At 31.4% G+C, this 25,487-nt stretch overlaps 1 protein-coding gene across 1 annotated transcript in view; it reads right to left on the reverse strand.

Annotated features, from left to right (window-relative positions):
* Positions 1-25,487, reverse strand: part of LOC117316776 (nitrogen catabolic enzyme regulatory protein-like) — a 54,180-nt gene that overhangs the window by 22,663 nt on the left and 6,030 nt on the right. Inside the window, exon 3 of the mRNA XM_033871547.1 lies at positions 1,291-1,463. Within this exon, the coding sequence (XP_033727438.1) occupies positions 1,291-1,463 (173 nt within the window). The remainder of the gene's footprint in view (positions 1-1,290; positions 1,464-25,487) is intronic.

Below are 25,487 nucleotides of genomic sequence, written 5' to 3' on the forward strand. Positions count from 1 at the left end.
TTGAACACAACACAACTGCCAAGGATATACAGAGTTATCCCCCGTAACCAACATTACTTTGTGACGGGTGACATGTGTGAAAGCACATGAATAATCATTTTTATTGGTAAACGGGTCAAAGGTCGAATCCTAGCATAGTTTTTAGTTGTGAACCATGACGGAATGATAACCTTTCATTCCATTCAAAACGTGGATTTTTGTTTTCGATTTTATTTCATCTAAAGTTGAATGCAGTTTTTTTGTTGTGCGTTTGTTTTTTGTTTTGTTTGCTTTTTTTGTGCTTTTTTGTTCGTTTTTTTTTTTGTGTGTTTTTTTTTCAACTACGTTTAACAGAGAGCGGGTCGTACAACACAGGTGTTCGAAGTTGGTGATCAGAAAAAAGCATATAAAGTCAATTGAATTTGCTTTTGATATAAAAAAGGTAACATACAATCTGCGACCTTATCATAGAAATAATAATGTTTTATAGCACATCAGTATCTGTTCCACGACCTTTATCCAATAAAGCTATGAAAATATCATTTTTTTTGGTGTCATTTAGGTTAGATATTTCTTAATCAAAATAAAAAGCCAAAAACTTGACAAACTTTGTTTGTTGCAGAAATGAATTAATATGTCCATAGCCAAAAAAGTCGCCGTGTGCTTGTCGGAGTGGTAGAAGTGTAAATGAATTACATCCATTTCATGTTGCCCATAGTATGTGCTTATCAATATTTTACTGAAGTTGTCTATTTTGATTTGTAGCAAGCTTGAAGCAAATCATATACAAAAATGGAATCTTTCTGTAGACGACCCAGCCCATTCAGGTGTTATATTGATTACGATACCAAGGTAGAAAAAAAAACCACATTTCCGTTAGTTATATTGTCGTGTCGGAGGAAAGCCGCCTATAATTGGACTTGACTATTGTAATTGGCTGCAGATTTAGTTTCCCTCTTTCCAAGTTCACGAGACAATTTACGGAACCAACGAACACTGCCTTTCCAATAATCATAATTGATTCATGTCAAAAATATAGTAACTAAGTTCAGTGTGTATTCCTGATTTTGAAAGTTATTAAGAACATTGGCTTAGATCTAAATGATCGGTTCTATGGGATAGTGGGTTTACAAAAATAAAAATGCGTTCATCGACTTGGTTGTCTGACAGGTTTTATTTAAAGACCGAAAATCTTCCTTTTTTTCAGGACGCTTATCAATAATATCCTCTATTCCTTTTTCATCTTAATTCGTTTTATTATTACTCATCTTGGCACTTTTGAAATAAAACACCATAAACGTTTTCCCTTACCTGTCTAGGGGATGCTTTGTTATTTTGATGTCTAGTTAATCCATTCATTTTATGATATAATCCACACGCATTGCACAAATAATGACCCGTCCCATCCTTCCGCCACAATGGCGTCGAGATCGCTCCGCAGTTGACACATTCCCGCCCTTCTCCGTCAAAGTAGTTCGGGTCGTCTGAAAGTAAGAATAAAATTAATGAGAGTTGCCTCCCCTGGCTAAAACATGCTGTCAATGATAGAAAATGGTCTATTAAAAGTCTGATGGTGGCTTTAAAGTATGGATATTGATTTGTTAAATGATTAATTATCAACTTAGAAAAAAGCACAATAAAGTTTTCTGTGACTAAAACGGGCGAATGAAAAACAAAAATTGTTAAAATCGGTTAATCCGGAGTCCGTTTTTCTACAATGTGTTTTGCTGTGTAATGATATTCATGAATCAATGGTATTGTAGTTGTGCTACACTACAATCTTCTGGCAAGAAGATGGAAAGCGTGTTAGCTTGAATAACTGCAATTTTTTTTTTTGTTGCTGTTTGACAAATTACTTAAAATTCTGCCGTTTAAGTTCGACTACTTACTTTGAAGTAGTATTCAAACAAAATGAGCCCATACAGATATTATTCTTATCAGAATGACATGGGTGTTGTACAGCACGAGACACGTGTATACTTACAATTTATTTACAATATTTACAGACCAACGAACACTCTTTCCAGACAAATCATAAACAAAGCTTTTGTTCTTGGTATACGAGGTGATGTTTTTTTACCTCACAGTTAGGAGTATATTTGAAATGTCAAATTATGGCACACCTGTTAAAAATCAATGGATACCATCGATCGGAGACCTCGTCACCGGTTGTAATGTATGGAATGTTTGTGTCGTCAATGTTATCTGGTTGTACGCTCAATATGGCTTCATTTAGAGACAGTTGTATTAGCTTCATATGACGTAAAACTCGAAGTTCAAATTAATTTTCATATGTCTTTAAATATGTATATTTTCTGATATTTTCTGTGTATTTTATCCTAGGAACGTGTTATAGAAATCTAGAAAAGAAGTATTTATAATAAAAATTCGAGGTGTTTATTTATATTTAATGTAAAATCACGGAAGTAAAACGTTGTCATGGTTACCGATTTCCTGGTGACAACATTCGTGTAAGGTTTACTCAGTTGGTATGATATATCCTTCCTACTATTTTCATGATTTGAAAAAATAATGTCGGAAACAAGCGAAATAGAGCTTACAGTATAAAGAAATCAGAAAATCTATTCATGTTATACAAACTACTTTAATATTAGTAACGAGAGCAAGTTATAAGAACTGCCTAATTCTAGTCGCTCATTTGACACCCTTTTACAATTCCGAGGAATACATTGCCAATGTTTGTAACGATATTGTCCCCTGAAACCGCAATTTTATACTTTGACGTTCCTTTAGAGATTTCTTTTTTTACACTTTGAAGTTCCTATAGAGATAACTGTTTATATTTGACGTTCCTATAGAGATTTGACGTTCCTATAGAGATAACTGTTTATATTTGACGTTCCTATAGAGATAAGTGTTTATATCTGACGATCCTATAGAGATTTAAGGTTCCTATAGAGATAAGTGTTTATATCTGACGATCCTATAGAGATTTAAGGTTCCTATAGAGATAACTGTTTATATTTGACGTTCCTATAAATATAACTGTTTATATTTGACGTTACAATAGAGAGTTGACGTTCCTATAGAGATAACTGTTTATATTTGATGTTCCTATAGAGATAAGTGTTTATATTTGACGTTCCTATAGAGATAACTGTTTATATTTGACGTTCCTATAGAGATTACTGTTTATATTTGACGTTCCTATAAAGATAACTGTTTATATTTGACGTTCCTATAGAGATTTGGCGTTACTATAGAGATTACTGTTTATATTTGACGTTACTATAAAGATAACTGTTTATATTTGACGTTCCTATAGAGATAACTGTTTATATTTGACGTTCCTATAGAGATAATTGTTTATATTTGACGTTCCTATAGAGATAATTGTTTATATTTGACGTTCCTATAGAGATAACTGTTTATACTGGACGTTCCTATAGAGATAACTGTTTATATTTGACGTTCCTATAGAGATAACTGTTTTATACTGGACGTTCCTATAGAGATAACTGTTTATACTTTGATGTTCCTATATGGAGATCATTTTATACTTTGACGTTCAGTTATTAATATTAATTGTTTACATAACATAAGTAGGTTGTATAGTATTATTATTATATTTTTTTTTGTTAATTGTCATTTTTTTCTAGTTTACCTTTCTACTCTAAGATCGACTAAATGGAGCTAAATATCTCGCATGACGTTTGAGACATCTGTAATTTCACCCCAATCGGTATATACTGATAGAGGGGAACTAAGGGACATAACTCTGATAGATCACAATGACTCGCCCAGCTCTCGGAACACAGTGATTCCTAATCTCTTCTCAATAACACGTACAAATGTGTCAAACCTGCAGTTGTTCATTGTTTCTGACTTTGAATCGTCTCAAGGTCAGACTAGCAACCATGTTCATGTTATAATCTACAAGCCAAATAAAAATTCCTGAAATAAAGAGATTGGCAATATGTTCTATTTCATTATAAATAGCTGAGTTTAGCACATTGCATCATGGACGAATGTTCTATAAAATGTGATAAGCACTGGATATTGGGTATGAAACAAATTGCTGCTTCTTTAAGAAATACGTATTCAGGTAAACCCTGACAGTCTAGAATGGTGAATTTCAAAGCATGGCAAGCACATGATTATCTGTGCATGTAGAAAATAGCAATTCCAATGATAGGTTGGAACTTCCGGTATGTAGATGTCTTATGCACCTGTCCGCCCTTTTTATCGGTTGTGACAAGGTGTTTTTTTATTATCAAACCCGAGATAGAGTTTATGAGGCGTAAACGGACCCAGAACCCGGAGGCACCAACAACCCATCCGCTTTGTATTCATAGAAAGTGCATAATGGGTTACCATAAGCGATTTACTCATGCACGAGCAGGCGATATTTATTATAAAAAAATCTAATTCAATCAGATTTCTTCTTCAGTTAAATTAATTCACAAACAAATGAATAAATTAATTAATAAATAAATGAATATGATTTATTACTAAGTTTATACAGTGTATAGTTTGTAAAGAGTCATTAGATAGATAATGTAGTAGAATTCTCAATTCAAATTACATTTATTAAGGGTGTTTATGTATACGCCTGTATACGATGCTTGAAAGGTTATATCTCTATAAATATTCTATTCATTTTTAATCAATAGATCACTTAAAATGGAGAAATAAAAAAAACATTGGTCAAAATGTCCAGTATTGGGAACATACAGAATAAAATTTGAAGTTTGAGCTTGTAAATGTTTGCACGATTAAAGTTCTCATACTTCCATGGTATCTCTCAGTCGTTATATTTAATCTATCAGGAAAAGAAACGCAGATATTTATTGAACCGACACCGTAGACTACCACAACGAGTGATGGATTGTTAAAGGTCGTGACCTGTACAGTAGCCAATGGCAATGCCTCAAAGTTTTAGCCACTTGAGTGTAAACTGATCTGTTTAACCAACACCTCGGCTATTTATCCAAAACCTCGACAGTAAGGAACTTCTCGTATTTAGGAGAGGACAAACATTTACAAAGGTCGACATGATATTTTCAAGTTATCCGATAAATTTTGTGTCTTTTATTTTCGTAAACTAATTGATAACTTGCTATTCAAAAACATAAATGAATAAAAAAAATAGCTTTCAACAACTGTATTTCCTTGTATACACACTGTGAAATACAATGTACCTTGAGTAAACTGATTTCGTTGGTTAATTAAAAATTTCAATTAAGTTATTTGCAAAAGTTTTCATGTTTATGAAAAAGAAAGACCAAGACAGCCACTCTTGTTCCATACGACACGCACTATAATCATTATTGGTGTCATCAACTTAAAGTTTTATAATAATCAGTAGCAGGTAAAAAATCTTGATATTTATTTGTAACATTGTCTCTGTGTTACAAATGTATTATTTGTTCAATATGAATTGAAAATAAAAAAAGAATTACAAAAAGAATAATAGTATTAATTCATACCTGATACTGGTCACGGTAAACACAGTAATATGACTCTATTATAAACACACTTCGATTCAAAATCTTCATTCCTTTGATACAACTAGTCATAGACGAATAAAAACATTCCTATAAAATAAGTATACCTTCCCATGTTTGACAAGCCTCTAACCACCTGAGCCTTTATACACAGGTACATAAAATCTCATATAAATCATATCACATTCAGACTAATTTATTCTTTAAATTACTTTTTATTGTTTTCATTTTGATTTTGATTCTACGCCTTCTCGCAATACACATTAACATACAGAGGCCTGGTAACACAATGGACGAGAGGTTAAATGTTGATGTAGACCTCAACAATATCACCACCGTGTACGGTGTACGGCATTTTATTTTTACCATAGATAATAACAAAAGGTAAATGTTTATTTACAATCTGAATGTCCTGACAGTTAATTTGCTTACAAATTATCTTCATTAATTCTACCAGAAATAATAACAAAGCATAATAATTATGCCTCTAGCCTTGTTTAAACATCCAAGATTCAAGTACAACACGTCAACACGCAATAAATATACAATTATAGACTTTTAATAAGGTTGATATTTGGTTTGATTAACCCCGGAAAAAATAGTTAACCAAGGAAATCCTTAACTTTCGCATTAGTCCTCAATATGATGTAGCTGTGTATTCGTTTCGTTTTAATTCTACTTTTCGGTATTCCGTATTTTATCATCACTCGGCCCGGGATACTCGGACATGAGACATAGTTGTGGAGATAAGGTATCGACCTAGTTTGATAACACGTGTACTCTAATCCCCTTACATGGAAACGCGGACAAACCCGAACCCATGATCCGTCACTGTGTGGTAACCCTCGACCCCAAATTGAGTCCTCTTGTGACGGCGCCGCCATCTTGAATTGTTGACTTTTAGATAACGGATTTCAATGTGTAACATACACAAGGTTTCGACTGAACTTGTATAGATGTGTATGTACGATATGTTACCTATGTATACAAATATAAACTTGAAGACTGTTCATATTGGTACAGTAAAATACGACTGTAGACACACCATTATAATAGAGTGTGTTATTAGCCTATCTTATTACACAAGTTTCTTTACAAAAAAGAAACATTCCCCAAAATTAAGGTAAACTTTTATTTTCATACAGATTTTTTTTTTTTTTGTCAAATTTAAAATTAACCATGAAATGTACGGTCTTATTTGTTGGGCACGCGCATCATAACACGTGTATATTTATGCATGTAAGGTCTTTAATCCTTGGATCGGTGCAACAACACGCGCAGGCACGTACAAATACGGTATCGTGTTTATTATGTTGTTAAATACTGTACTGATAATAATTAGAAGCCGCGCCAGTGACATATAATAAGATTATTATACTAGTATACGTCCCTGGCCGCGCGCATGGTCATAACGAGGGACACGTGCGTATCCCTGGAATACCTTATACGTGTATGTCTTTTTATTATTATGATTGGCAACTGTGTGATCAGGTGTGATTAGAACTGTTGAATACTGCCGAGTTTATTCAACGTAATGGTTAACTTAATTAACTTTGCGCTCTTCTAATACTGCTTCCAAGTATGCGCTCTGTGTGCAAATTTACGACCTTTCTTCTTCAGGCAGAATACATTTAGATTAAGTACTTGCACATGCATCATTGAACTAAGTTGTATCATTTGTATATAGGAAAATGGAGCTAGGATTTCGAACATCGAAAAGTACGAAAAAATCTAGAAACATAAAGACTGTTTCCTTGTAAGTCAGTTCGAATGTAATTAGATACTTTCTAAAATATTTCTATGTGTTGAAAATGTCCCCTTTTTCCAGAAAGAGTGCCACAAAGAAAGTCATCTAATGAAACAAAAATCTTTTTAAAAAAGCAGCATTAGCATTGCCCCTGCAATGGTTATCGTTATGCGATAAATTAATGTAAATCTATCAAAAATAAGTGTCAGCATTTGTAGTGTTAAGGATAGGATGGGCAGTTTTGTATCAGCTGTAGATGGCTAGGTTCCACGCTGTTACACATATAGCAAAATTACAAAACAAAAACTTCATGATTCTGAACAATCCGATGTAGAATCATCTAAGTGGTCACAGATACTTTTACCCTTTTATTTGTTCCCTCTCTTTTTAGATTGACAGTCTTTCGTTATTCATTTATTTTTATTATTCATTATTTATTTTGTTTTGACCGTTGCCGTTCTATTACTGATGACAGAGCGAGGACGAAATCATTATATAAGTCACTATGTATACATTCGTTTCGTTTTTTGTTTTTGTGAATTTTCACACGGAATGTTATTTAGGGAGATGTGGACATTCCTTGGTCTGAACAGATGAATCATACCCGTAGCTGTATGCTTAAAACTATTATACAAACGCCTAGATTTGTAATAAATTAAACCACGTGACGTGTACAAAATTCAATAAATATTTAGCCGCCGTTGGTTTTTATCCAAACAATGAATGGGTGTGTATCGAGCCGGGACTACATTACACCGTTGTCGAGGAACTCGACACAGGGGTCGGACCAGGGTCGGATTTATATGTAAATGACATCTCCGTAAATCCGTGTAAAAGGGGATGTGTTTATACATGTAAATTACCTCCGAAATGTCCGTGTACAGCGGTCAGACCACGGTCGTGTTTATACATGTAATGTCCGTGTACAGCGGTCGGACCACGGCCGGGTTGATATTTGTTAATAACCTCCGAAATGTCCGTGTACAGCGGTTTGACCAGGGCCGGGTTACGACGTTATAATAATTGTAAATGACATCTCATCTGTAAAAAGTCCATATACAGGGGCCGGACCAAAAAAGGGATACACGTCTCTGGTCGGACCAAGGTCGGGCTTATATAAAAAAAAAAAACCCACCAATTAAAAAGTCTGTGTACAGGGATCGGACCGGGTTTATTTGTAAATATAGCATCGTAACACATACGAACACACACAGGTATATACTTTACAATTATAGCCTATTAACCTGAAAAAATATTAACCGAGGACGAAGTCCAAGCAATGTTATAGCGTGTGATATTGATCAAATCTGAAATATGTAATTATTAATTAATCAAATACATTGGGGAAAAAAACTTCGTTTTACATTTTTAACTCAATTCGTCACATCAGAGAAACGTATATCAGATTGATATATACGTCTCTGGTCACATGACCTCTGACTGTTTTTTTTAAATTTGTATTGCTGGATATAACACAGATTTAAATAGTTTGCCATATAAGCCTTGTAATGACGTTGACGTAAGGTCATGCTATGTCGGTCGGGGGCCATTTAGTCTCCTGTAGAAAATACCCCATCTCTCTATTGTAGAAACTTTATATTATATACAAATGTACGTGTATCTGGCTGTTGGAATTCAATATTTCTAAAATATGGTCATGCATATTGTTTTACTGTTGGTTTATAGATGATACCAGAAGCGTACTGCATATATCACAGAGACAGTTTACCAAGTAAAAAAGAAAAAAAGTAAAATGGCACAAGAACACACTACATGAAAACGTGGGTTCTTAATAATTACTAGTCCGAAGACCTGTCAATTATATAAAGTTGTACTTACTATTGCACATCGCCAAGTAGTTATATCTATATAAAGGCTCCCGAAATCCTGTCCAGTTCATCATTTTTCGGTAATTAGAATTTTCAGTCAGCCTTCTCCAATAAAACAGCTTGAACTGTGGTTATACTACATGATGAATGACTGTGGGGTCCACGTGCCAGCCCCGTAGTTGTGTTAGTTGTATTGTGTATTCAGAGTTCCCGCGGGAGACGGTGTCAAACCGAAGCACTAGTTTCCGCGACTGTGATTGGCTGTACGTCACTTCCGTCGTGTATTGCGAGCAATGACGTGTCAAAGTTTAGTGTTAACCTGGCAGATATGACGTGACAGTTTTACAACTATCATGTGTAAATATCGGCAATGTTTTACCACCAATAATCACTGGTTTATTGCGGCAATATTTTTATTTTTTTGTCAAACATCCAAATCGAATATTTGACTAATTGTTATTTACTAAATATAGTACAATCCGTAACGTATAGACCTCCCTAATTTAAAATACTTTATTGCACATGTAACACGCGTGCGCCTGAAAAAAGTCAAAGTACGGATATATATATATTTACATATATATCAAAAACAAACAAAACTTAACGACAAACTTTTTAGCGCTTTCACATATAAATACATGTATCTGATATAAGTCTGTAATCATTTTTCAAAAAATGACTTTAGTATTATATAGTTTCGCGTGGTGGCAGTTCATTTGACCTAACCACGAATGTGACCTAACCAGAGACGTATATATCTGACCTTATCGAGCAACAGATTTAGATATCATTCTAATCCCATCCCTTTCCGCGATAATACCCTAGAAATAAGTTTTCTTAGTTTTGGTATTGCGTGTTATGCATTTATTATGACTTGAACGAGAATGTGTTATGTATCGGATATAACAAATGTCCCTGTTTACCACTCCTTGTAGTCCTGTAACTAACGAAACTGACTATCACATACCAGCTTCATCAGCTTCGCAGTGACATTTTGCGGCTTTATGAAATAACCGACGACTTGGAATTATATGCACAAATTTTCAAAAATGAAATTTTTAGATTTACACATAGTTTCTTTTCTTCAACTACCTATTTGTATGTTTTGATTCCTTTATGCACGTGTTCAGACATTTTAATACCTATCTTTATATCATGGCATTCTCGTTACTATAGATTATTTTCTATAATCTTGGATCTGTATGGCTTCTCATGCAGGTGGTGTTTGTTGTCTTTCCTTTGTCCCCCTCCGTGATAACAGATAAACCTAACAGCCCCGGGGCAGGTGTGTTTATAGGTATTATACCTGTACAGGTTCACGGGAAACCACGTCACACGTTTCCCCATCGTCCCTCGCCTCCCGGAAAAACCAGATAAGATTGTTTTATGCGGGATTAAATGAGAAACTATCTCACAATATATATGCATTTGCGCTGTGAACAATTTCAACAGTATTAGATTTAACGTGAATACACACGTAAACACAAAATAGAAGTTTTTTAACCTGCTTATTTTTGTCCGTCGTCCTAATTACAAATAATGCACAGTCTTACAAAACCACATGGACATGCCTGTCTAATACACGTGTATGATAAAACATAGTCAGAAATACATATATAGGACTTTATCATATACATATATACAGAGTATATATACGTAATAGGCCCTCGGCGAATTAAGTATCGGCCGAGGGGGATCGTTTTTACAACATTACGATATTTTTCGTTGTTTATACCTACTATATTTGTGTAACTGTTCCATGTTCTATGTCTATATGTGATCGTATGTAATTTACCTGTGTCTTGATAAAGAGGCAGATTGCCTCGAAAATTCGACAATTTACTTGTCTGTACTGTCGTTATTACTACTTGACATATATATACAGAGACATATATAGGTATATCTAGTTATCTTTATCATGTAAGTTCTGACTATTTTTATCATATAAACTAGACATGTCCATGTGTCTGTATATATATATAGATACATTTTGTATTTCTGACTATTTTTATTTTATAAACTAGACATGTCCCTGTGTCTGTATAAATAGAACGCCGATGTGGCGCAGTGGTATAAGCTGCGGGTATTTCTGGCTAGGCGAATGGGTGCCGTAGATCGTGAGTTCGAGGCCCGGTCAGTAAGTCCCTGATTCAAATTATAAATGTTATCTGTTAGGAAACATTAATATGTGATATAGTAAAACCACACTGATAAGTATGAACACTCGTTTGGGTGTTTCATTTATTACGAAAATGGTTTATCTGTGAATAATAACGACTAACTGTATCCCAATATTATTACCGAATTATTTCCCTGGTCACTTTAAATCATAAAACCGTGATTAGGTTACCATAGTTACCTGTCATCACACTTTAAAACATTATGGTATACTTCCGTGGTTTGATAAGATTATAACAAAAACTGTATTAAGACGTCGTGGCGGTTTTACTTCTGTGTTTCAGAACTTTTCAACCAGGGACATACTGTATATTAGAATGATACATTTGAAAGTTATGCTGGAACAAAGTGTAAAAGTTTGTTTACAAATCTGATACAAACCTTACATGTAAATGTACACAAACTGGCTAGTATCAAAACGCTCGCCACCCCGGGTGACTACATGTAAATAAGACAATATTTTCCTCCATTCTGACTTTTCAGAGTTACTTCCTTCGTTTCACCTTGCTGGTCTCAGTAGATGGTGTATAACGGTTTGACAACGCCATTGAATTGTTTAATTTACTATGTGTTAGTCTATTTATAACGTACATGAACTATTGTGTACTGTCATAATGACGTTATGTTCATTTATATAATATGTATTAATACTAAAGTGTACGTATACATATAATGTGTATGTTAGACTGTTAAGCGTGATGGACATGTACTTTTGCAATTGTGTATTGTGTCTATATTACATTGTATTGTGTTATACTATATTACATTGTATTGTTTTGTATTGTGTCATACTGTATTACATTGTATTGTGTCATACTATATTACATTGTATTGTGTTATACTATATTACATTGTATTGTTTTGTATTGTGTCATGCTATATTACATTGTATTGCGTCATACTATATTACATTGTATTGTGTCATACTATATTACATTGTATTGTGTCTATATTACATTGTATTGTGTCATACTATATTACATTGTATTGTGTCATACTATATTACATTGTATTGTGTTATACTATATTACATTGTATTGTGTCTATATTACATTGTATTGTGTCATACTATATTACATTGTATTGTTTTGTATTGTGTCATACTATATTACATTGTATTGCGTCATACTATATTACATTGTATTGTGTCATACTATATTACATTGTATTGTGTCATACTATATTACATTGTATTGCGTCATATTATATTACATTGTATTGTGTCATACTATATTACATTGTATTGTTTTGTATTGTGTCATACTATATTACATTGTATTGTGTCATACTATATTACATTGTATTGTGTCATACTATATTACATTGTATTGTGTCATACTATATTACATTGTATTGTGTCATACTATATTACATTGCATTGTGTCATACTATATTACATTGTATTGTTTTGTATTGTGTCATACTATATTACATTGTATTGTGTCATACTATATTACATTGTATTGTGTCATACTATATTACATTGTATTGTGTCATACTATATTACATTGTATTGTGTCATACTATATTACATTGTATTGTGTATTGTGTCATACTATATTACATTGTATTGTGTCATACTATATTACATTGTATTGTGACACACTATATTACATTGTATTGTGTATTGTGTCATACTATATGACATTGTATTGTCATACTATATTACATTGTATTGTGTCATACTATATTACATTGTATTGTATTGTGTCATACTATATTACATTGTATTGTTTTGTAATGTCTTCTCTCTGATGTGTTGAAAAACACAAAGAAATAAAAGAATCTGAATGTGACTTTTACAGCGGATAATGTGTTCTGCTTTAGTCCTGTTGATTTGAGTTATATTGCAATGCCAGAAAGTAGTGACTAAATATATGTACATTAATTTATTCATATTTCAAAACTATGCATTTCCATAAATATCTTGAATCTCTATAAAACATTGGCTGATAGATGTCAAATTTCCATTTTTTACGACTTTGTTTAATATCTAAGATGGTTGTTTGTAAAGCAATGTAATTTTCTAGTAGATTTATATGATTGATTGATCAGGTATAAAATCCTTAGTATTTTCGTCAATGACTTGGGTTTATTGTTGTGATGAGGTGGTAAACATCTATACGCGACATATTTACGACATCTCCTCACGAGAGGTCTGACCAGCCTCTAGGGACCGTATAAGCATTCATACTTGCTGTAAAATGATATTTTCGTACTGTATTATGTGTTGTTATGAACTTAATGTTAGATTATCAATGAAATAAGGTTTATATTTTACGTTGGTGACAGTAATTGTTTTCTATGCGGAAATTCTTATTATATTTTATCGGTAAGCCGCGGGGGAAAAGCAAAAAAAAAATTAAAATAAAATAAAATAAAAACAAAACAAAAAACAACATAGCCAATGCTTTAAGGACACCGTAAGTTCCGGTACGACCCGATACGACAAATTCACTACTTTGACAATTATATGAACCCAAATTCAATGACAATGGAAAATTCTTGGACAGTTATTTACACATATAGATAGCCGTATCTATAAATTATTTTAGATAACTGAATGAAAAGATAATTATAGGATATTAAATGTATGGACAACCATTTATATAAAATCATAGGAAACCAGATATTAACATGTACGCAATAAACTACATACAATTATAGGTGACAGAATTAGCAGACAATAACAGATAACAGAATTTGAAGAGATATATATTTGTCGGTAGGGTCGGCCCACCACGCTGTTACGGGTATCTAGTGTTATCACATACAGCAGTGTTACTAGGTTATGTCGTTATTGCAACCAGAACCAAGTAGAGGCCGAATTCCATTTCATCCTTATTTGTCCAATATATGTTGATATTCGAAAAAAGATTCATTAAAAAATATTATTGGAATCGCCCGTCTTCTTTTAAACTTGTCCAATTGCTTTCTGTTCACAATAAAAAAGAGTTATGTAATCTTGGAAAATATTTACAATCAAGCTGGTTACTACGGTCGAGATTCCAACCTTTAGTATAGATCAATATCGTATTGTACGTGTTTATCTCCAGCTATACCTATTTTTTGTTCATACCCTAACTATTCATCTAAATTATGTATTGAATTAACGATGTTAGTTACTTATCTCTATTTATATCTATTTATATATATTGTTTGTTCATCATCTAATTATTCTCACAAAGTATATATTTGCATTTGAAAAATCCTAGATACTTATATTAGTTATACTTATTGTTTGGTAACTACTATCTATCTACTCTTACAAACTGTATAATTACTTTTTATTAATGACTTAAGGTACTCGTCTCCAGTTATGTTTATTGTTTTGTCCACCCCCTGACTACTCTGACAAATTTTGCTTTTGTTGTTAAAATCAATATTTGCGGATGTTTTTCACCAGTTACGCCTACTGTTTTGTTCATCCTCTATACCAATTAGTTACGTATTGTATATATGTGTATGTTGATGCTTCTATGTTATACTTATGAGCCGTAAGGCTTCAAGTTGAATAAACTATACTATACTAGATACTGTATTAGTAACATGTACCTTTATTTTGAAAACATACAATGTTCCAGTCTGATAAATAATGGCTGTATTACTTTACAGGTCTGTATAAATCACTTACTTGACAGACAATTATAGGTAATTGAATTTAGATAAATTATAGTATATCTAATCTAATTACAATTCTAGTACATCTATTTTAATTACTATTATGGTACATCTAATTTAATTACAATTATAGTATGTACATCTAATTTAATTACAATTATAGTACATCTAATCTAATTACAATTATAGTACATCTAATTTAATTACAATTATAGTACATCTAATTTAATTACAATTATAGTACATCTAATTTAATTACAATTATAGTACATTTAATTTAGTTACAATTACAGTACATCTAATTTAATTACAATTATAATACATTTAATTTAATTACAATTATAGTACATCTAATTTAATTACAATTACAGTACATCTAATTTAATTACAATTATAATACATTTAATTTAATTACAATTATAGTACATCTAATTTAATTACAATTATAGTACATCTAATTTAATTACAATTATAGTACATCTAATTTAATTACACTTATCAGATATATGTCGCTGCAATTATAGGTCATCTTATTTAAAGACAACTATAGCAGCTCTTTATAGATCAGAAATTTATAGATAATTAAAGATTATCAATTGTATGACAATTCAATGAAATACATTTTTATAGAGGAAATATATAGAAATAAATATAGGAAACCGAATTTACCGGCTTTCAAATTTATAGACACATTTTAACAAATTTATAGAAAATTATGAATTACTAAATTTTAAGACAGTTTGTAAGAAATACAATTATAGACAAATTTAGATAACCAAATTTATTAAGACATGTTATAAACCTTATAGATAATTATGAATTACCCAATTTTTAGACAATTTGTATTGGAAACACGCGCAATATTTATTATAGATGTAGATCTATCAATCTTTAAGACAATTATAAGTAATCAGACATAACGACATTTACAGAATACCAAATTTACAAATATCAATAGATTATCGAATATACAGTATTAGTCACATATACGAAATCAACAAATCTCATGTATTATTTTTGACGGGTTCCTGTTTAACAACATACAACCGAAAACGGCTATAGCTGCCACTACGTCATGCAGAAACGTATTAAAACTCTGCTTTTGATTGGTTAATTTGAACCAATAGAACTGTAACAAAATAAAACGCCTGTTTATGATATACGGAACTAAAGCAAAATCATGATTTGTTGTTTGACGGGTAAGACTGTTGTCTGAGTGATTTATTACAGTCTCATATTACAAATTATGGAGTGTAAGAAAAAATCAAAGTTGGTGGTTTTATGTAATTGTGTTAACTGTGCCAGTATATTTGAGATACATGTCATTTTTCTCTTCACCAGAGGTTAATCCACTATTTATATATATATTGTAGGTAAAGGGAGACATTTTTATTTATATATATATTGTAGGTCTCTGGGTACATTTTTATTTATATATATATTGTAGGTAGAGGGGTACATTTTTATTTATATATATATTGTAGGTCTCTGGGTACATTTTTATTGATATATATATTGTAGGTAGAGGGGTACATTTTTATTTATATACATATTGTAGGTAGAGGGATACATTTTTATTTATATACATATTGTAGGTAGAGGGAGACATTTTTATTTATATATATATTGTAGGTAGAGTGATACATATTTATTTATATACATATTGTAGGTAGAGTGATACATTTTTATTTATATACATATTGTAGATAGAGTGATACATTTTTCATTTATATATATATTGTAGGGAGAGTGATACATTTTTATTTATATATATATTGTAGATAGAGGGATACATTTTAATTTATATATATATTGTAGATAAAGGGATACATTTTTATTTTTATATATATTGTAGGTAGAGTGATACATTTTTATTTATATATATATTGTAGGTAGAGTGATACATTTTTATCTATGTACATATTGTAGGTAGAGTGATACATATTTATTTATATATACATATTGTAGGTAGAGTGATACATTTTTATCTATGTACATATTGTAGGTAGAGTGATACATATTTATTTATATATACATATTGTAGGTAGAGTGATACATATTTATTTATATATATATTGTAGATAGAGGGATACATTTTTATTTATATATATTGTAGGTAGAGTGATACATTTTTCATTTATATACATATTGTAGATACAGTGATACATTTTTATTTATATACATATTGTAGATAGAGGGATACATTTTAATTTATATATATATATTGTAGGTAGAGGGATACATTTTTATTTATATATATATTGTAAGTAGATGAATACATATATTCTGCTATAAGATGTAAAAAACAGAAGATATCATAGTATATTCAATAACACTTAATATGTTTCACGAGTAGGGCTTATATTTTGATATTTTTCACGTGTGTGCAGCACGAGTGAAAACTATGAAAATATTAGCCAAACGAGTGAAATATATTTGGTATTACTGAAGATACTGTTAGATATTCTGTTTATTACATTTTATAGCAAGATATATCGAACCAGCTTTTAATTTTTCCCATTGTCCATTGTAAGCAGTGATTTGTTTGGCCAAGTCAGAAAAATGAAAAATATGAAATGAATAATGTTTAATACTTCCCTGGTGAAAATTTCGTTATTCATCACTGACGCTTTGTGAATTTAACAAGATGTTATTTTACAAAGAGAGCTATAGACATGGCTGACAAAGATGTTTAATCTATAATAATATTGTGTGCTACAGGAATGCATTACGAGAACAATCCAGAAGTATGTAATACATGAACGAGGTTGTTTTAATACAGACACGTTCATGTCATTATATAAATCTACAAATATTTATAATTAAACATGTATTAAAAGATAAAACATTCCTTTCTTTTAATTGATATTGTACTGAATATCTACATTTAAAATACCGTTACTCTGGAAATACGACCATATTACGTTTACAAGGTATCAACAAATGTTCTTTCTCCAATATAAACATGTGTGATCTGTTTATCTTTTTATTGGTTCCCCTTTCTAAATAAATGCACACATGTACACGTACATATACACTACACACATGTACCCGTACATATACACTACACACATGTACCTATACATATACACTACACACATGTACCCGTACATATACACTACACACATGTACCTATACATATATACTACACACATGTACCCGTACATATATACTACACACATGTACCCGTACATATATACTACACACATGTACCCATACATATATACTACACACATGTACCCATACATATATACTACACACATGTAACCGTACATATATACTACACACATGTACCTATACATATATACTACACACATGTACCCGTACATATATATATATATATATACTACACACATGTACCCGTACATATATATATATATATACTACACACATGTACCCGTACATATATATATATATACTACACACATGTACCCGTACATATATACTACACACATGTACCCGTACATATATACTACACAAATGTACCCATACATATATACTACACACATGTACCCGTACATATATACTACACACCTGTACCCGTACATATATACTACACACATGTACCCATATATATATACTACAAAGATGTAACCATATACATATATACTACACACATGTACCCATACATATATACTACACACATGTACCCGTACATATATACTACACACATGTACCCATACATATATACTACACACATGTACCTATACATATATACTACACACATGTACCCATACATATATACTACACACATGTACCCATACATATATACTACACATGTACCCATACATATATACTACACACATGTACCTCTACATATACTACACATGTACCCGTACATATATACTACACACATGTACCCGTACATATATACTACACACATATATCCGTACATATATACTACACACATGTACCCGTACATATATACTACACACATGTACCCATACATATATACTACACACATGTACCCATATATATATATACTACAAAGATGTACCCATATATATATATATATATACTACACACATGTACCCATACATATATACTACACACATGTACCTCTACATATACTACACATGTACCCGTACATATATACTACACATATGTACCCGTACATATATACTACACACATATATCCGTACATATATACTACACACATGTACCCGTACATATATACTACACACATGTACCCATACATATATACTACACACATGTACCCATATATATATATATACTACAAAGATGTACCCATATATATATATATACTACACACATGTACCCATACATATATACTACACACATGTACCTATACATATATATATATACTACACACATGTACCCATATATATATATATACTACACACATGTACCCATACATATATACTACACACATGTACCCGTACATATATACTACACACATGTACCCCGTAGATATATACTACACACATGTACCCATACATATATATACTACACACATGTACCCATATATATATATACTACACACTTGTACCCATACATATATTCTACACACATGTACCCATATATATATACTACAAAGATGTACCCATATATATATATACTACACACATGTACCCGTACATATACATTACACACATGTACCTATACATATATACTACACACATGTACCCATACATATATACTACACACATGTACCCATATATATATACTACACAAATGTACCCATATATATTTATATATATACTACAAAGATGTACCCATACATATATACTACACACATGTACCTATACATATATACTACAAAGATGTACCCATATACATATATACTACACACATGTACCCATATATATATACTACACACATGTACCTATACATATACACTACACACATGTACCCATATATATATATACTACAAATATGTACCCATATATATATATATATACTACACACATGTACCCATACATATATACTACACACATGTACCCATATATATATACTACAAAGATGTACCACGTTGGGGAGATGCCACATAGTCTGGTGTGGTAAAATGACACAAATACAATGAATCTCGTAATTACTAATCTGTTTTATTCTACCATCTTACCAAATATATAGAAGATAAAGATGGATTATGATTTTCTGTAATATATTACTCTGTATGATATATAATTAATTATGTACACTTCTTTATTGTTAGTCGTCACAAATTGAAATAATTAAACTTTATTGGTAGAATAAATGTACTATTTTTTTTTTAAATATCTATATCAACAACTCAAAAAATATACACCACATGGTAGTAGTGATTATTCAATGTCAATGTCATCTTGTCTTAGCAACAGAGATATGTGAATTATTATTACTCAAGTTTGTATTTGTTTCCTGTATGTTATTATCCTACTGAGGTCAGTAAAGAGACGGCGTCAGACTAGTGTGTGGTTAACATAGCTGGTATGACGAACACAACAGGAGAATATTAACGTGGAAATCGGTAATCAAATCGATAAAGCAAGATGTGACCGAATTGGATATAGATTTATACGGGGAGTTCGTTTTAAATGTACCAGGAGAATAAGGCCCAGGGCCCGTACGAATAAAACATAATAATATATTTTCAACCCAACTTTCTTTAAATTCGCTTAAATCATGAAATATCACTATATATAATTTCTTCAAAAATTCTTACATACAGCATTTATATGAAAGCCATTTAATTCTAAAAACGTTATCAATTCTTCTGACATGTTATACAATTATATTCAACGTATCTTATTTTGGACATTGTTTTACAATTCACAAACATTGGTATACTGCTATATATCATATATAACTAGACAATAATTAAACTCACATGTTCAGCTGTATGGTATTCATCTAGAAATCCTTCTCTGACTCTAAAAGCGCTTATCATAAAAAAAACCTCCTGATTTCTTATGGTAATGTACATCACTCAAAAGTGAACAAGAGTTGTCAGAAGAGTACCTTCTTTGGCAGTAGTTCATGAGCTGTTCAAAGTAGTTCTAAAGTCTCTATACAATCGACCAGCTTGTCGAATACATAGTTAACAAACTCATTTAGACAATAAACACAGAGTCCCTCAGACCTCTCATTACCTTCCCATCTTCTATGGCGAGACATTATATATGGAAAGAAACAAGAAACCTTTCAGCCATTTCAAATAACCTCTATAGCGGGAACAATACGAACGACAACAACATTATTGTCAAATTCATAACTGCAAGCTTTCTGCTATTTACACTATATACATACCAATGATAAGGTAAGTACAACATCTAAATAATGTGTAAAGGAAATTAAACCACACAAATCAATGATATCATTGAGTAGGCAATAGATCCATCAGAAAGCCGAAATTGCGGTGCCAGACCTTCGACCACCATGGCCAGTTTAACTACAGTAGCACTGATGTATACTTGATAACAAACACGAGTCAATAGTTGGTCTAACGTGTGGTCAAGTTTAAAACTGTAGATATACAAGCCTTTCGCATATCTGACAAATAACAGAAATTGAAGCATCTAGCAATGGAGTTGTTTAACATAGAGCATCACAAAAAACAAAAACCTAAAAAAGGCGTTTCAGGGACTTTAAAAACTGCTTTCGTCACGGATTATATCACAGTATTGGTCAGTGTTAAATATGTCAAATACGGGATTGCCGAATGTTTGCGTTTTTAATCCTGACACAGAAATCATCTCCGAATATTTAGCAAGTTTATTAAATTTACGTTGATTGCTTATGATTTGATGTTTTCGTTTAACATTTTATATGAACTGATAAACAGTGCCCACAGTTATTTAATATTTAAATTTCTATGTGGTTAAACCATGCTTATTTTAAAATACGTTTTCTATCACAATAGTTTTTTTCCAGCTACCAAGGCATAAATCAATCATTACAACTGTGAAGTAACCATTAGGTTATATACCACACGTGGAATCAACTCTGAATGCACTTTGATGGGTTGACACGGTGACCTTTGACCGGGATTATGTTTTTAATCACGTGGTTCAACGCTTGTTGATTGGCTAACACTTGATGGCCGCTTCACAATGTCGTGGAAATGGTAACATAAAAAAGAATTTTGCAATTGTTTTGATGATAATTAATTCTTTATATAGACTTTATCTATTCATTGCTTTGAAAATGATTTTAAATTATTTGCTATGATTTTCAATATATTGTAATATATCCACACATTTCTGAAATTGGAAAAGGGGTTTTCTGTTGTGGTAGAAACAGGTCGCAAACTCATGGTTATTGTATATGGTATTTTTTGCAGTTCTGTTAGTTATTTTTTTCAAAGCTACAAAAGACACTTTTGAAAATAACTAACTCGAGTTACTCGAGTATACAACAGTTCATTGTGTAACGTTTATATATCTGATGATGAAGGTGTGTAACGTTTATATATCTGATGATGAAGCTGTGTAACGTTTATATATCTGATGATGAAGGTGTATACACGTACACTAGGTATGTTTATTTGATATTTTTATTAGATAAAACAAATAATAACGACATAATAACGAAAGCATAATTTAAACTAAAAAAAGACTAAGTGAAAATATGTTGAGAAATAGAGATTTGCATGGAGATTCCTGAAAAAGTGCAAGTGCTCCGGAATACAACACGATAAGAAAAATCGGCCGCCTGGGGCGTGATGACTATGTGTGTTTCATTTTGATCAAAACAGACCTTACACAATGGTACATTATTCTTCAGCAAGTTAAGACGATTTATAAAAATCTACTTCTTAAGACACAATAATGGATGGTAGAATCAAAATATATTTCAAAGACGGAGGGTCTTAATATGCCTTTACCAGAGTTATACTATTTCTCTCATCAGCCTTTGATAATATTCTAATATACTGCCTTCCCGAACATAAAAGGGTTGTACTATGACTGTAACATGACTGAATTTAGTAATCAATGCTAGACTATGAATATTTTACAATTTACTATACTGCAGTATGTTTTTGAAGTAATGGATTTCCTCCTTGATAAAATTGTTTTATCAACTATTTAACATGATCATCCTACGTAATTTATTGTCCGAAGTCCTTTGTTAAAACAGACTATTATTTATTACCCGAATTTATTTTCAACGGATAGCACAGTAAATACCAGATATTCGCTTTTTGCTAAGAAACAGAGGATCGTTTCCCGGACCAGATGTAAAGAGTTATGGGGTCATCTCCTGACCAGATTGGCTGTCTCAGATCGACCTGTGACCTCCTACAAATTAAAGTCCCAAAATGGTATGACTCATCCAGAAAACTGTATTTAGAAATATTAGGTCAATAAGATTGTTTGATAATTATACAAAGTTGTTCTGTAACTATTGTTTAGCGCACTATTTTAATTTTTAGTTATCTTTATTATTAGTTTCTATCATTTTCACTTGTTTCTTATTTCATTTAAAAAGAATTCTTGGTGTATATATATTTTATTTTCATCTTTCATACTGAGTCAGCGTTATATGAACAATGTACATATCAAGTAAACGTCTATAACATGTATGTAACTATGCTTGGTAATTCTTAGCTCTGTACATTAATTCCTGAAAATTCTAAATTACCTGGTTATTGTTTTATTTTATTGTTAAATATTTTGAAATAACATTAAGAATATTTTTACTAATTCTTATGTTGACCATTTTTGTTCATATTTATGAGGATGTTTTATGAATGTGAACATCAAAGTAATAATGATGAACTGTTATTATTATTTAAACAAACAACACATTACATGTAATTTACCTGTAACATGGACTATAAACAGCGATGTTTACGTTATAGTATATTTAAAGTTTGTAAGACAATGAAAATGTTAAAAGCATGATAAAATCATACTATCTATTATTAGTATTAAATGTACAACATGTCATATCTTGTAAACAATGTCGAATTGTGAAGTTTTATTAAATAACTAATCAACACTTTCTCCACTAGTATTTTCAAAGACCATATACGAGTTTTGAAAATTGCTGATATCACTGAGCATAATGAAAGTTTTCGAAATATAATGTTCGCCACAATACAACTTCTGTCCATATTGAATAAATTATTTTAAATGTTCACAATACAAAAGCATTATTTATAATCTAATATTTAACAACACACTAAATTCAAACGTATTATCAGTAAACCTTTCAACAGTTTTGCAATATCTATTTACTGTTCAAAATGGTTTGATTATGGTAGTAATAAGTCAATACAATGTCGTGATAACGTTTTCCCTGTATTAAACTTTATTACGGTCAGTATACTTTTTATTTTTAGAGTGAATCGATATGTAATTCTGACATGTATATAGACTACATATCTTATATTTTGTGCAATGTATAAAATATAATGTGTACATTTTGTGTAAAAAAATATGGATATTGAATGGTTTCTCAATCCCAACGGAAAACCATACTGATGTTTGACAAAAAGAAGGGGCTACTAAACGCAATTACAACGCTTTCTGATATTAACTTATGGTCTATTACTTGCAAAGCTCTTGCCATTTATATAATGGATTAAAACTGTAACGTGTGCTATAAATGTTGAGTAAATTAACCAGCTGAACCCGAAATTTGACGGTTTTCCATGCGGTCAATATGAATTATATACCAGAATATCGGTATAAACCGTTATATAGTTATATCAACAATCTAATCATTGAGACTTCCATTAAAAAAACAAAACAAAAAAAAAAACAAAAAAAAAAAACAATAAAAGCCCCCCCCCCCCCCCCCAAAGGAAAGAAATCCGCCATAAAAAAAAAAAAAAAAAACCACAATAAAAACAATTGTCAAAAAACACCCAATGTTTATATATGACTGATGATATTAGCAGTGACGATATAAGTTTTAATCAAGCTGATGATTATCTGATATTTCACTAGTAAACCGAACACACTATACTATTGATTTAAAATTTGATTAGGTATTAGAATACTAATATAACACATGTCTAGATAAGAGCAGAATGTTTTCGGATAGCGGTAAACATACAGTATCCCCCTTACAGTAACAATGAGCATGGTCAGTATGATAACCTTACTAATGTATACATTTCATCAGATATTTTTTACAACTTAACACATCATTTATACCCCCATTATTTGCGATAAGAAATGAGACAACGGAAACATGTTTGTAAAACAATGAAATTAACTAATCCAATCCTAGTTCCTAACCCCAGTAATCACGTAATAACTACATGGTGAAGTTTGACAATACGATGATTGATTTAACTATATGGTCGGCATTTTGGTACTTCATGATAAAGTACAATACTATTATTGAAAGTATCCGATAAACACAAATTGTTCAGGCAAAATGATTACAATTTAAATTATCATCTGTTCATACTGGATGCCAACAAACCCATTATTGATATTTAGTTATCAACATTTCATGTTTTGATATTTAATGATATTATATAATTCGTACGATTTAGTCGTTTTAGGACGACGAAAATGATTCTTACATAAAGACGCAAGGGTACCAGCTCCATTTGATGGGATACCAAGGCGCCAGAAAAGATCAAAGAAGTGCGCTGGTAATATATGGCGCCTAATTAGTCTACCTCATAACCACCTAGTATACTTGGATTATATAAAACTTTTTTTTTGTCATGAATTATTGAATTTGAATGTACATGTATATGTG

Source organism: Pecten maximus, chromosome 18, assembly GCF_902652985.1.
Source record: "Pecten maximus chromosome 18, xPecMax1.1, whole genome shotgun sequence".
Classification (NCBI taxonomy): domain Eukaryota; kingdom Metazoa; phylum Mollusca; class Bivalvia; order Pectinida; family Pectinidae; genus Pecten; species Pecten maximus.